At 32.2% G+C, this 15,524-nt stretch overlaps 1 protein-coding gene and 1 non-coding gene across 2 annotated transcripts in view; both read right to left on the reverse strand.

The window, feature by feature from the left end:
- Nucleotides 1-292: 292 nt before the first annotated feature.
- Nucleotides 293-15,524, reverse strand: part of LOC132742603 (rotatin-like) — a gene marked incomplete at its 3' end in the record, with an annotated part of 32,195 nt that continues 16,963 nt past the window's right edge. Inside the window, exons 17-31 of the mRNA XM_060731052.1 lie at nucleotides 14,597-14,762; nucleotides 13,657-13,756; nucleotides 13,039-13,136; nucleotides 12,292-12,412; nucleotides 11,583-11,679; nucleotides 10,500-10,547; nucleotides 10,043-10,240; nucleotides 7,853-8,074; nucleotides 5,128-5,355; nucleotides 3,421-3,492; nucleotides 3,032-3,175; nucleotides 2,154-2,199; nucleotides 1,586-1,687; nucleotides 907-1,065; nucleotides 293-575 (exon numbers count right to left, since the gene is read on the reverse strand). Coding sequence (XP_060587035.1) covers nucleotides 293-575; nucleotides 907-1,065; nucleotides 1,586-1,687; nucleotides 2,154-2,199; nucleotides 3,032-3,175; nucleotides 3,421-3,492; nucleotides 5,128-5,355; nucleotides 7,853-8,074; nucleotides 10,043-10,240; nucleotides 10,500-10,547; nucleotides 11,583-11,679; nucleotides 12,292-12,412; nucleotides 13,039-13,136; nucleotides 13,657-13,756; nucleotides 14,597-14,762 — 2,084 coding nt within the window. The remainder of the gene's footprint in view (nucleotides 576-906; nucleotides 1,066-1,585; nucleotides 1,688-2,153; nucleotides 2,200-3,031; nucleotides 3,176-3,420; nucleotides 3,493-5,127; nucleotides 5,356-7,852; nucleotides 8,075-10,042; nucleotides 10,241-10,499; nucleotides 10,548-11,582; nucleotides 11,680-12,291; nucleotides 12,413-13,038; nucleotides 13,137-13,656; nucleotides 13,757-14,596; nucleotides 14,763-15,524) is intronic.
- Nucleotides 5,939-6,011, reverse strand: Trnat-ugu (transfer RNA threonine (anticodon UGU)). The gene has a single exon. It is a non-coding gene; the product is annotated as a tRNA-Thr (tRNA).

The following is a 15,524-nucleotide window of genomic DNA, read 5'->3' on the forward strand; positions in this document are numbered from 1 at the left end:
CCTATAGTGTAACGCTAACATTAGTGCGCTTTAACACTATGTTTGTATATAACGCAAATGATGTCACATCAAAGTGTTATTACACTAGTGAAATACCACTTTTTGTTAAACGGCTTTATTACACTCCTGGGCCTTGGCTTATGTGATTAAAACATATATGTCAAACATACACACATACATATAACTTATACACATATATATATATACATGTAACAGGTTTAATTCACAGAAAAACAAAATAAGCAGGGAGTAACAAGAGATTTAAACAAGCTACATATACCCAATAACTTACCTAGAACTGACAGTGTGTTGTCTGAGGCAGAAGCTGATAACTGGTAAAGGTCAGAGGTCACAGATGGCTGGATAGTGGGTTGTGGGTAATAACTCGACAACAGTACTGTCATCTCTCTGTAGAACTGACAATGATGTAACAGGGCCAGGAGGGCAGTGAGTCCCGTCAGGGAAACCTGAGATTCTGTATCCATGACAACTGGGCCTAGCCAGGTTTTGTGGTCAGACTCGGAGCTTCCGCTGGGTAAACTGTGTGATGTCAGGTTGACCAATAATAAAGCAGCCTAAAAATATTTTTAATTCATGCATCAGCTATATTGTATTTTACAAAAGTCATGAAAAATTTACATATATGAGAAAAATATCAGACCATTTAATCACTTTTTCAAACTTTAAGGCCTGTCAATAACTAATCTATTTTTAAATAAGAACACTATTTCATTTTTAAAAAAGTTTATACTAATTCTATATCAAGCAGGAATTTCACATATCTAATATTTCAAATTCTGATTATATTGAAATGTAGAACTTATGATACAGAAAACTAGAAAACTAGAAAAATATACCTAATTGGATACATTATCTTCAGTCTCTTGCAAACAAAAATTTACTTACCTGTTGACGCACCATACTGCATTCTGATTGGTCCAGCAGTATACTGAAAGCTGCCGCCCAAATGCCTCCTGGGATATGTTTACAATTTGTAGTCAGCAGCAGACGACCTTCCTCTGTTATACTCAACGTCACAGCAATCCCAAGGCCAGCACTCCTTACCTGCGGATTAAGAAAAAAGGTATAATCAACATAATAATGATTCTTTAAAGGCACATTAAACCTCAGAAATGAATACATAATTTTCTTTTCTTTGCTTTGTTTTACAGTATTTTAATTACTTAGACAAAGTTTATGGTGTTTTACAATGTTTGCATTAACTCTTAAGTTTTAGGTTGATAAAATCTACAAACTTCATAAACTTTATCTTAGAAACATAAAAATGAAGAAGGTTTACCCAAGTGGGAAAAAACCCACTACTAGTAAAACTTTCAACAGACATAAATGTGTCCTGGTATTAGAGAATATATGCTTAGAGATTATTATAGAAAACATGTTGTGCATCATAAAGAATGTATGTTCACAAAATCATGTACAGATTAAAAATTTCTACCTATCCTATTAGAGGGTCTTAGCAAAAAGTGCTGTTTTTTAGTCAAAATAAGGACCTGCGTCTTATAAGTGGTTCGTCTTATAGTTGAGCAAATATAGTAATACATGTACACTATCAAAATAATCTTACCTCAGCATCTCTGTATGCCCACAATGTAAGCATCCAGTCAAGACCAAGGTCTCCACTCGCATCATCAGCATGTCGGGAGTACAACCATTTCTTAGGCCACATCTACAAACAAATTCACCCTAATGTTTAACTTTGTATCATAATGTAGCAAAGCAAAAAAATAACAGCCATAAGGATTTAAAACTTAAGTATCTGACACATTTTTCAGTCAAAATTCTGTCAGACATTGGCACGTAATTGCATTGACTGTAAATCATAACTCAAATCAAACTAATCAACACCTAATATTATGTATCAAATACAGCATGAACATTCAGAAAACCTTTTTTTCAATGATCATAAAAAATGGCTGTTTATAAAAGTATCAAATTATTAAACAGTACCTGAAATTAAACTGGGCAATGTAGCCCCTTTAAAAACGCCAAAGGGGACGCAGAAAATAGAGTGGCTGCCTTGGTTAAAACCCTTTCCCCCTAAATGAAAATAGAAGTTCCACCCCGTTTCCAAAGTGAAAATGCTGAGACAACTTCAAGGGGACGTTTTAGAATTGACAACATAAAAGGGAAACCTTTTTTCTTGGGTTTTGTAAACCCTTCCCCGATCCAAAACCCGGCCTGAAACACAAAAATCTTCCTGTTACCTTATAGTTTATGTCCCTACAAGGGGTTTAGCACAATTGAAAGACAGCCAAATCATATATGTATATGTTCTTTACCTTGATAAGAGATCTCCAGAGTTTTCTTTAATAACAGATTTGTGATTCATACATCTGTTAAATGCTGGTAAAAATTGGTTGTTTTTTCAGCCTGTATATTAAAGTATCACCCTTGACCCCTGCCAAAATCAGTTGTTTTCTTTGCCTCAGATAAAAATGAAAATCCTGGGCCTCCATGGACAACTGGTTAAGGTTTCCAGACACTGTATGACTTGCCATCCATCAATGTGGGTTCAAATCCCACAAAGGAGTTTTATATCAAAGATTGATTATTTTATGAGAGAAATGTATGCAGCTAACTAAGGGATTGTTGACTTCACAAATCAGGTGCTCACATCTGCCCGAAAGTTTCTCTTTTCATATGCAAGATGTATTAAAGGGACACCACTGAGGTTTTCTGACATGAAGGTACTGGAAATAATTTGTCAAGCTTAATGTTCCATTTGATGACAGTCTAGACCAATAACTTGTGTGTAAAATTTTAGATCATTCGCTCACTCTGTTTTCCTGAATAATTATTTTAATTGTAAAAAAATACCAAAATTACAACGCTTTTCATTCAATTTGGAGTAAGAATAGCACAAAAACACAACTTTCAATTTATTTTTATATATTTTCTTTTTATCTTTTGTATCTCTTTCTGTTGTAAGAGCTCCAGCTGGACTCAAATTTTATGTATTTAGGCTTTTGGACCTCAGTGGAGTTCCTTTAAGAAATTTGTTTTTGATTGCCACACATACCTTGCTGTGATGTGCATGAGACACTGTAATGTTCCCTCTAGTGACGCTAGGTTATAGAAATGTGGAGCATCTGTCACATTCAGTCTCTGTATTAACTTGTAAGCTAAATCTCCCCGTAGCTGGTGAAACTTCAACCTGGTAAAGTTATTGTGTCACAATAATACATTTATAAACACAAATTTGGAAAAAAATATGCAAATATAAAGAAATATAGATTAAAGACCTGTATTACTGGAAAAATTGTCTTTTAAAATATACCAGTGGGTTACCTGGTAAGTAAGCAAATTGCATTTTATTGAATTTAAATGATATAATTTAACACACTTGTAGTCTTATACTCTTATCAAATACTAATATAAATCAAGACTCTAAGAACTTACCTGACAGTTAGCTGATATGGCAGGGAACTGTTATAAGCTGATATAAATGCAAGGAGAGACTTGTCCAGGCTTCTGTAATTAATCAAATAAAACAAGTGTCACTTAAATGTCACTCAATACAAGTATGACCATTACAAGTTTAGCAAAGTTTTAGCTTTTATTTTCTTAATTTTGTAAAGAAACTTTAGTAACATAATAATATTGTTAAAATAATCTTTAAAGTTAAGTACAATCTTATTTAATTGATGGACTATATCACCAATAATAGAGCTACACTAGTATACATATCTGACTTTACCCAGAAAATAAACTGTTGGCTGCTAAACTTTAATAGATGCACAATTAACTTTATATTCCTAAGATTTATAACAAAACATTTTAAATCAAACTTAATTATTATATAAACCATCTACAAAAATGTTTAAAGACAAGCAAATTCGTTGAATTTATATCCCCTGCCGAGTACTGCTTATTACTAACACAACAACTGGAGACATAAGGTTTTAATTATATAAATTTATCAAATTTCTTTTTTGTATTGATGGTTCCCATAGTCTTGTTGAAAACAATGCAGGAGTTGAAAAGAAATTGCAACATTGCTCTATATGCATTCTGCATAATTCATCAAGGGTCATAACTCAGTGTTGAAGGATCTGACAAGGACAAGGCAACGATATGAACATCACCTATTGGTATTGATAGTTTCCATAAAGTTTCGATTAATTTTAGCCAGTAGTTGCAAAGAAATAGCGCAGAAACAATTATTGCTCTAAATGCATACTGGGTAACAAATCAAGGGCCATTACTCTAAGTTAAAGGGTCTTACTGGAACAAGGCGATGATATGCCCATCTCCTCTTGGTATTGATGTTTCCCATAAAGTTTTGTTGAATTCCCGCTAGTAGTTGCAGAGAAGAAGCACGGAAACGATAATCACTGTATAACTAATCAAGGGTCATAACTCTGAGAGGGTCTGACCGGAACAAGGCTACGGTATGAGCATCACCAATTGGTATTGATGGTTCCCATAAGATTTCGTTTCAATCCAGCCAGTAGTTGCACAGAAATAGCGCGGAAATGATTATTGCTCTATATGCATACTGCACAACTAATCAAGAGCCATAACTAAGTGTTTGAAGGGTCTGACCAGAACAAGGCAATGTTTTGCGCATCTCCTCTTAGTATTAATGGTTCCCATAAAGTTCCGTTGAAATCTGGCCAGTACTTACAGAGAAATAGCATGGAAATGATTATTGCTCTATATGCATACTGCATAACTAATCAAGGGTGAGGGATAATAGCTAGAAATAAAACAACATCTTAACATTGTACATGTTGAAAATTTGATATGCTTTGCTTTTATGTACTAGACTTCATATACGAAATTTTAATAAATGACCACTGTATTTCCAATATTTTTCAAAACTTTGCATATTTCCTATTGAATTGATTATAAATCATAATCAAGAATTGTCTAAAGTTTAAAGTGACTTATAGACCCAATGTGGCCAAGTGTTGTAATCTGTCATAATTGTATTTTTCCTGTATAGTACATAACACAAAATTTACTATCTTACTTAAATCAAGAAAGTCCTTTATACATCTATATTTGAGAAGGTAGATTAATCTCTAACAATGCATATGCATGTCAGGTGTTTATCAAACTATAATACCATAAGTACTGCCCATAATTAGTACATTTGGATACCTTTTGATATTAACTAAAGGCTCAGATACTTCCTCAGCAGCCTCTCTTGCTGCCTGTCTATGTAGCAGACCAATCAGGGGACCTTTTGGATGATAAAGCACCTCTCCGACCCACTGTAAGATGTTATCTGGAGCATGATTGGTCAGTTTTAGAACTATGCTGATGAATCTCAGTATGTCTAACAGGAGGGACTCATCTGCTGATGATGAAGGTGTCACTTTAACAAACCTGGAAATAAATTTAAGAAATAAATTATTCTTATATACACTGTACCCTCACATTAAATTCATTATATTAAATCAAAATATATTTTAGTTTGTGTTGGAAGCTATAAGTTTATACACTCTTGAATGCATTCCTGGAATCAACAAGTATTGAACTATTAGTGTACAGTTTGTTGCTAAAGGAAATAATGACTTGCCCCTGATAGGGTTTGAACTCGTAAAATTAGCAATCCTTTAATTGTTAGGTAAATGCATTAACCACTTGGCCATGCCACCACTTTCAAGATTTGAAGAAGGAAATATAAATGTTTTTTAATAAAGGTTTCTTTTTTTATCAAACTGACTTCTGGTAACAGATTTTCAAAATTACAAGCTTAACTCTGTCTGATAGACAGTGAGTGGTTGCTGGGCAAGTGTTGAGTATGGTTTGATACAAGACCGCATTTTGTAATTGAATATCATACTTCTAAATATTTGTTGCATAATATAAGTTTAAAATCACTTAACCAGCAAATATTATTTCTTCCACAGGACAATTTTTTCATGATTTACAAAAAAAAAAAAATTACAAAAAAAACTTTTGAGACAGCCCCCAGTGAGGATCGAACTCACGACCCCTGGTTTACAAGACCAGTGCTCTAACCACTGAGCTATGGAGGCAGTTGGCCAACTGCACAGAAATGGGAGATAATATTGTAGGTATAGAGTTTTTTATTTTCTTGTTCTAAATATAGGCAGAAATGTCATGTGACCAAATATTTATTTATAGATTTCTACATGTATGTTATATAGCTATATATAGAATAATCAATAGAATGTGTATATATAAGAGTATTATGCCTATCTGTGTCATGAAGATATTTAAATCTTAATAAAATTAAAGCTGCTTGGTAAAATATGATCAAGAATCTATTAAAGATTTAAATATCATATCATAATTTATTCAACAAGTTGAAAGCTTTCTGTACATGGTTAAATTTTGGCAAAGAAAAACAAACATTTTGTGTTCAACAATAAAGAGCACAAATAAAGATCAAAATATGCTTATAGGGAATTCTTTTTTTACTCAAAAACATTTATGAAACCTGTGAAATGTATTAAAAGATGAAATAAATGAATGACTCTGAAAACTGAAAAAAAAAATCTGAAATATGTTACACCATTATCAAAGGGCATCAGTGGGCATTTTCCATCATCAAATTGTAATGTATACATTACAATTATGTAATCTTTCAAAAAATCATATACTGATTGGTTCATTTTTCAATTTTGGAACAATCCATTATCAATTTTGGGGATATCAAGATAACAATTTTATGTTGGTCAGCCAGCAGTGTAGAAGATTTATCCAGCTGCTGAACTATCTCTTGTACAGATAGCTTTTCTGTCATAAATTATACTGTGGTTCATTTCTATATTTCAGGGGCATTTGAGGCAAAGTGGTTAGGATCCAAACTTTATATCATTTGCAAAGTTGATAATTCTACTTAGGTGCCCACTAAAAGTCAAAGGTATGTGTAATGCAGTACAAAAGTACATGTAATAATAAAATGCTGTAATTTTTCTTCCTGTATATAATATATTTAGAAACTTATAAAAAGTTATTCAGATTTTTGTCAGGAAGAGTTTAGCCCCATCTTCCTATGCTGGCACAATGTAGTTAAGTAGGCAAAAGATCTTTAAAATGGGGTCAACGTTTTGTTGTGTGTTCCCCCCCCCCCCATTTTGTTTTGTCTAAAATAATCTTAATAGTGATTGGTAACTACTGCAGAAACTATATTGGACTTCAATTTCAGAAAAAATACCACTCATACAGCAGAAACATCATATGATTTTAATTACTGTAGAAACATTATTTTAATTCAAATACAGAAAGAACACTGTTCATACTGCAGAAATTACATTTGATTTCATTTACATTTTATTAACTGCAGGAACTTCATTTGATTTCAATCAATACAAAAAATAAATTTCAATTACTACAGAAACTACATTTCAATTACTACAGAAAATACATTTCAATTACTACAGAAACTACATTTCAATTACTACAGAAATACATTTCAATTACTACAGAAAATACATTTCAATTACTACAGAAACTACATTTCAATTACTACAGAAATACATTTCAATCAATACAAAAAATACATTTCAATTACTACAGAAAATACATTTCAATTACTACAGAAAATACATTTCAATCAATACAAAAAATACATTTCAATTACTACAGAAACTACATTTCAATTACTACAGAAATACATTTCAATTACTACAGAAATACATTTCAATTACTACAGAAAATACATTTCAATTACTACAGAAAATACATTTCAATTACTACAGAAAATACATTTCAATCAATACAAAAAATACATTTCAATTACTACAGAAATACATTTCAATTACTACAGAAAATACATTTCAATTACTACAGAAAATACATTTCACTAACTATGGAAATAACATTTCTATTACTGAGCAAGGAAATTACTAACCTAGCAATGGCTCCACACCAGTCTAGTGTATGGAAGATTGTTGTGACAGCTTTATCGCATCTTACCACCAGATAACTGAGTAATCGGGTCAGTGACCTTGACACGGCATGGTGTGATGTAGAGTTAGATATGTCATAGATTGCTGACTGAAGTCCCTGTTTCACATGACTGGTCACAGATACAACACGATCTGTTGGGGTTAGCTTTAACTTGGGAGAAAATCTGGAATAATGAGTAAATTATTTACACATTAAATCAAGTGACTGATTGGATAAATATAGTAATATGAGTCTGTCTAAAAAATGCAAAAACAAAACATTTTATCTATAATATGTTAATTTAACCAACAATTTAAGGCAACTGTCCTACTATAAACTTAAGCATCATTACTAAGTAGCACACAATAAAGTAGGGCCGGGAATTATATTCGAATATTCGAATATTCGAAACACTACCGAATATTCGAACATTGAAAAACGAATACGAATATTCGAAAAAAAAGGAGAAATGTTTCATTTTTTGTCATTACTTTCAAATTTCAATTCAGATCGTAAATTAAACCTTTGCCCTTTCCTTCACCAGGTGTTCAAATGTTTGTATGACGCGTGTCAACAATTATCGCCAATTAACTGTGAAAACTTTGGGGTATAGTTGATCAAAAGGGCACCCGTTTCACAGTTTGCAATTTACCTGTTGAACAGTTTATAATGTAAATTTTTCCGATTTTAATTATCTTATTTATTGTTTTCTGTGTTAAAATCTTTCCGATTAATCAATAATTGTCTTAAATTTTGTGACTAAGAATAAATTGGCACGCATTATTCGGCGCGTTATGAAAGCATATGAAGTGTCTAAATTCTGTCAGAATATATTTATTCCGGAGACATTAGACTCCGTGTGATATTTACCTCGTTATAGCTAAACTTATCTTAAGGATATTTTAAACTTTATCTAAAATTATAAATAAAAAATATTTAATACAAGTTAAGTTTCAATATCATTATGTGTCTTTGGGGATAAATGGCTACGATGATTCATATTACTGTCAGTCAAGTGTCACGTGAGTTACCTCCCGTTAATAAGACAGCGGTCGGGTTTACTGAACAAAAGGCAATCAAATTATGAATTTATTTCAAAAGTAAACATATATTTCGATTTACAATATATAAATTAAAAAAACTTCGACATAGCAATAAAGGTCTTTTTAATCGCCGATTATTCCAAGCATTTTAAACTAGTACAGTATTCGACGCAATCAATTTCGGATACGTATACGTCAAAGAGAAATATTGGAACAAATGTTGTAAAAACGAATATTCGAATATATTCGAATATGGAAAACGAATATTCGAACATCGAATTCCTTATTCGTTCCCAGCCCTACAATAAAGCAAAGCCATTAAAGGCTACAGATGGGACATTGAAACAAAGCTTCAGTAGGCGTGTCCGGTTTTTGTATCAGGTAAATCAATTCTAGTCCTGTTATCCATCAAATGATAGATAGAAATAGTTGCTTTTTGAGACAGGATTAATTGGAGTTTTATTCAATCAGAAATGATTTAAAGTTTAGCTAAACACTATAACAGTTAGCAGTCCACATGGGAACTACATGTTTATAGCTCGCCAAAGTAAATGGAAAATGTAATGAAGAAACAGTTTCTGACACCATGGGAATGATATATGAGCTGCGTCACGACAAAACCAACATAGTGCGTTTGCGACCAGCATGGATTCAGACCAACCTGTGCATCGTGATCAGGATCCATGCTGTTCGCTTACCGACCCTTTTACAAGTAAAGAATATGATAGCGAACAGCATGGATCCTGATCAGACTGCGCGGATGCCCAGGCTGGTCTGGATCCATGCTGGTCGCAAACCCATTATGTTGGTTTTATCGTGACGCGGCTCATATGTAAGTTTTATAGATGTCTACTAGATGATACCACCTACCAAAAATATCTTTGCTTTTGACTATTTTGTTTCAATCAGAATTTTAGATTTTTTTTTTCATCTGTAAAAAGTAAATGACAACAAAAGCAACACTACCGCAGGACCATTTATAACTATAGGGAAATGATTTTCACAATTTTTGTAGAGATCAACTTGACCTACATGTACATAACCAGTGTCTAAGCTGAACTTAGAACTTAAGCAGTCTCCATTAAATGGAAAAAAAAACAAAAACTTACTCTTGATTAGCATCCAGTGATTTATTCTCTGCTAATGTTTTAACCAGAGAATCCATCCCAGAATGCCATGCTGCATTCCACGTTATCCTCATCATCTCTAGAGGCTGTCCGGTCATTAGAGGATCTGGATCCGGTGGTGACGCACACCGGTTTGGACTCTTCTCAAAATGTGTGTTAGCACGGAATGGTAGTTTGTACCTGAAATTTACATTATTATCATAAATACATGAAGAGCATTTCAGTTTCATTTAGATAATTTACTTTTACTTTTACATTATGTTCCTTTAAAAGATTTAATAGAATTTACGTTTGCTTCATCAAAATATTAAAAAATTTATTATTTGTGATAATGATTATTGAGTAGGCACCAATGAATATATTTTGGCATATTTAAAATTTGTACACTAATTATAAATATAATTTAATCAGTCAAACTTAATCAAAATGTCATTCTTACCTTAGCTTGACAATGTTTGGAATAGAAAATGTAGTAGTTTTGCTTCCTCTGGAAAAAAGTAAAAATAATCATAAAAATACAGAAACATACAAGAGCACTGCATGTAATGTTAATGCTCTGTTAAAAATTCTAAGGTAAAAAGGGTCATAACTCCAAAAATATAGCTTTCAGAATTATGCCCCTTGTCAAACTAATGTTCATTGTCATGATAAGCAAGCATTCCAAGTTTCACATTGGTACCTTTAAAATTGTTTGAGTGATCGGCTACCTTAAAGGTCTTTGCATAACAACATGACATGACAATGACTACAACAACACACCACAGATTGATAATAATAGACTGAATTTTTCTTAAAAACAGACAAGCAAAAAAATGTTATCTATACAAGCCACATTGGAAACATATAAATTATTCAGAACAAATTAGAAAAAAAAGAATATTTTCACGTAAAAATATTGTTTTATTGAAAATTTAGCAATACAAGTATTCTGCTATATTTTACATGTTATCATTAGGGAAATGATACTTTCAACAATATTGGCATGTCAATTTAAAAGACCAGCTCATTTTTTTAAACCCTTCATAGCAGTGATTTTTTTTTGGTTGATTTTGACCTGAAATAAGGCCTCTTCACAATGCCAAAAACACATAAAAAATTCACAAAAATGTGTAAAAAATTCACAATTGGCAGGATTGCTTTTCAGTACCAAACAAAATAATAATGAACTGACAAATGACAATCTTGAGAATTTGATTGATATATTTGAGGGAATAAAAAGAAGAAAGCTGAAACTATGAATATAATTATTAAAATGTATGAATAAAGTGACTACAGGTGATGATTTATTCTTGTTTATTTTTTCACAATTTGACAGATTATTTCAGGGGTATGGTTGTTGCAAAAAAGTAAAATAATTTACTGCATAGCCTAATTTGTGTTATGCTGCCAACATTAAAGAGCCATGTCAGAAAGCTTGTATGTGATGTCTGTACTGTCCTGTCCTGCCTCGCCAGTGATGGCATAGCTAAAACATTTTTGCTGTTTGTATAGTAAGGGTAGAATAGATATAATGAAGACTTACCCCATGTAGAATCTAGCTTGTTCATCAAACAAGAGTAGAGTGAGAACATGAGAAACTTCATAACATGTTCTCTCATCTCTATGATGGAGAAGTGCCACTGTAATTATAAAATAAAACAGTAATAATGCAATCATTAATTATAAACTTTTTAAATGTTTAAAGTTTACACAACTACCAGATACTGCTTGAAACAGCACACATGTAAATTTTAACAACTGTGAATTGTTCGCTTTTACACACATAACTAGAATATTTGTTACTTTGTCCCATCCAATTACTACTCACTCTACCACATTACATGTTACTAAATCCCATTTCTACCTTAGCAATTAATACATAACATGTCACTCAACGACTAAATGATACTTTTTATACCATAACTTTCTATGTCTGTTAACTCTACGCAAGCAAGCTGCAACATCTTCTACCCATGCTACCAGTGCAGACCAATATCAGTAAGCACATTGATGCCATCTGATCATGGTCTGCACTGTTTGCTATTCCGATATTCCTACAAATGATAAATGGTTTTGTCCAGACTGAAAGACAGATAAGTCCATTTAAGTTAATTAACAGTGTTAAGGTTAAATTAAAAGGATATGACTTTATAAACCTCCTATAACACACTTTAATTATGTAATGGAATTGTCTTGCTGTGAAAAGTAGAAACTGTCTACTTCTAACTGAAGGAAATTTGAATTATTCTTACCTCTAAGCAGTGTATAGTACAAGCTGGCATTATGAGCCATTTTATGTCTCAGTGAGTAGTCATGGTGTATAAGATGTCTCAATACTGTCATACATCCAGGTAAATACTGTATATTGTTGTTCTGTAAAATAAAATGTACATATAATACTGCACCTTTGTAACATCGCTTTATACAGGATTTTATAATACTGCATGTTTGTAACGACGCTTTTCACTGGATTATTATGACATTTATGTAGGATTTTATAATACTGCATGTTTGTAATAACGCTTTTCATTGGATTATTATGACATTTATACAGGATTTTTTAATACTGCATGTTTGCAGTAACACTTTTCATTGGATAATTGTGATGTTTATATAGTTTTCTATAGTTTTCTAGTTGTACACAGTCAATTTATGAAGAAATCTCACTTTCTTTGTCTAAATGTTCAATGTACTTCAATTATGACTATGGCTTTGAAAACTCATCATCCGATAGCATGTAAATATTTTAAAATGATCAACATTTTTACCTATATGTGATAACTTATATCATAACATATTTCTAAAGCTTTTAAAATCATAACGATGGCAAAAAGTAAAACACATGAAAGATTTCAAATTGCATTATTTGACTACAATTCCATACAGGTACAAAATTAGTGATTATTACTAGGAAGTATTGTTCTGATATTTTCTATGACCAGCTTTTAAACTGACATTTCCAAGAAAGAGTCAACATTTATAGGTAACCTAAGACTTACAGTATTAGAGTCACCATCTCTAAGTACACCAAGCTGAAGATGTGCCAATATCTTCTCAAATCCGCCATCTTTTTTAAATGCTGGGTGAAGAGTAGGGTCTGTTAAAATAAAAACACTTTGATAAAATTTGTTGCATATACTGCTTTCACAGATTCACATATTTTTTTACAAAAAAATCATCTTGAGTAGACCCTCAGCTTTTCTAAAGGTTAAATATGTTATTTTTAGATAAATTGTTTCGTGAAACTGTCAAATCAAAAGAATTAAGTTGGAAAATGGAATTTGCTGACGATAAAAAAACAAACAATAAGGAAACCCTTTGATACCTCTTATGATATCTACCAATTTGTTTCCTGATGATCTATTTTTAGAAACGAACGTCACTGGTGAGTTGTAAATAGCTATCTTTTCGAAGCAGCTTCCCGAAAGCTATTTATTACACACCACTGACATGATGCACTTTTCCAAGATAAAAATACTGAAATACTTAGTTTGAAACAACTAAGTTTGTTTTTCCAACAGAAAATAAAAGTTAAGGATGCTTTACAAAAGCTATAAAAAATCCAAGATGATAAAGATAATTACGTAATGATAATGATTTGAATAAAATGTTTTTACCTTGCAGTATAATAGCAAGCTGATCTACAGCCGATTTCTTCACACCAGGATCGACAGAGAGTGATGTAAATATTTCATAAACTTTCCGTAATCCATCAACCTTTAATACCAAATGATAAACAATATACAAGTTTACCAGACCTGTTCAACAAGTTTGAGGAATTTTGCAGTAACATTTTTATTTTCTAATATTTTCTCTTTATATTTACTGTTATTAAGGTATAACATATACATTGTGTAAAGATCAAAGAACATTTTAAATAAACACCCAAAATACTTTGTAATCATAGTAACACTCATGTCTTGCATGTTGCCAGGCTCCATTTATCATATTTGATATTCTTCCATTATTAATGCAAAATCATCATTTTCGGAATAGAAAAAATAAAGCAAAATAAGCAGACATTTAAGTTATGTTATGACGTAACAATGTATACATATATTCAACACTTTATCCCTTACTTTTGAAAGTATAAAAAGACATTGACATAAAATTGCTTGCACTACATCCCCTTACTTATGAATTCATTACTCATAAAAACATCTTAACACTTAACACAGTAAATGTCTAATATGGACTTGTCGGACAAAACCATTTATCATTTTTAGCGAAAATTTCAAAAAAAGTTACTGAGTGAATAGCACACACAGCACATGGCTGATCTTAGTCTGCACTGGCTGCATGGGAAGATATTTGCAGCTGCCAGCAGGCAAAAGATTAATAAACAGGAAATAAAGACACAGTATCTTCATATATACCCTTCTCTAGCAAGTACTATAGAGTGAGTGCCTTGAGCCTTTCTTATCACCTACTGCTAAATATAAGGATCATGATAGTTCTTATTTAAATTTTCTCTTATAATTTTCAACTTAATCTTGTAAACTAGTTGTTTATTCTTCTCCTTTAGCATAAATTTGATAACAGTGAGTTTTTTATTACCTGAAAGACAGATCTCCCGAGGTCTTCTACAGATCTTTGTGTATCAACAATGAAAATGTTGGATAGATTTGAGACATCAAGGTCAGAAAACACAGGCAATTTTTTACCACTGTTAGTCTCATTTGATAGATACCATGAAAGTCTCTTCAATGCCTCAGCTCTGACTCTGTAAAAACAAATATATTGCTAACATTGCTCTATGTTATATACATCTGATATATCTAGTGCTCAGCAAATCACAAAGTTGGTGATATAAGCCCACCTTTATAAACCTATTAGTGTCTGCAGCTATAACCCCTAGAATACATCCAGTATATAACCATCAGAATACATCCAGTATATAACCACTAGAATACAGCCAGTATATAACCACCATAATACTTCCAAGATATAACCACCAAAAATACATCCAGTATATAACCCCCAGAATACATCAAGTATATAACCCCCAGAATACACCCAGTATACAACCACAAGAATACATCCAGTATACAACCACCAAATACATCCAGGATATAACTGCCAGAATATATCCAGAATATAACCACAAGAATACATCCAGTATATAACCACCAAAATACATTCAGGATAAAACCACAAGAATCCCACCAGTATAGAAACACCAGAATACATCCAGTATATAACCCCCAGAACACATCTAGTATATAAACACCAGAATACATCTAGTATATAACCCCCAGAACACATCTAGTATATAAACACCAGAATACATCCAGTATATAACCCCCAGAACACATCTAGTATATAAACACCAGAATACATCTAGTATATAACCCCCAGAACACATCCAGTATATAAACACCAGAATACATCCAGTATATAACCCCCAGAACACATCCAGTATATAACCACCAGAAAACATCCTGTTTATAAACACCAGAATAGATTCCAGTATATAACCACCAGA

The sequence above is a fragment of the Ruditapes philippinarum genome, unplaced genomic scaffold, assembly GCF_026571515.1.
Source record: "Ruditapes philippinarum isolate M1 unplaced genomic scaffold, ASM2657151v2 ctg3041_1_1_1_1, whole genome shotgun sequence".
In the NCBI taxonomy this organism is placed as follows: domain Eukaryota; kingdom Metazoa; phylum Mollusca; class Bivalvia; order Venerida; family Veneridae; genus Ruditapes; species Ruditapes philippinarum.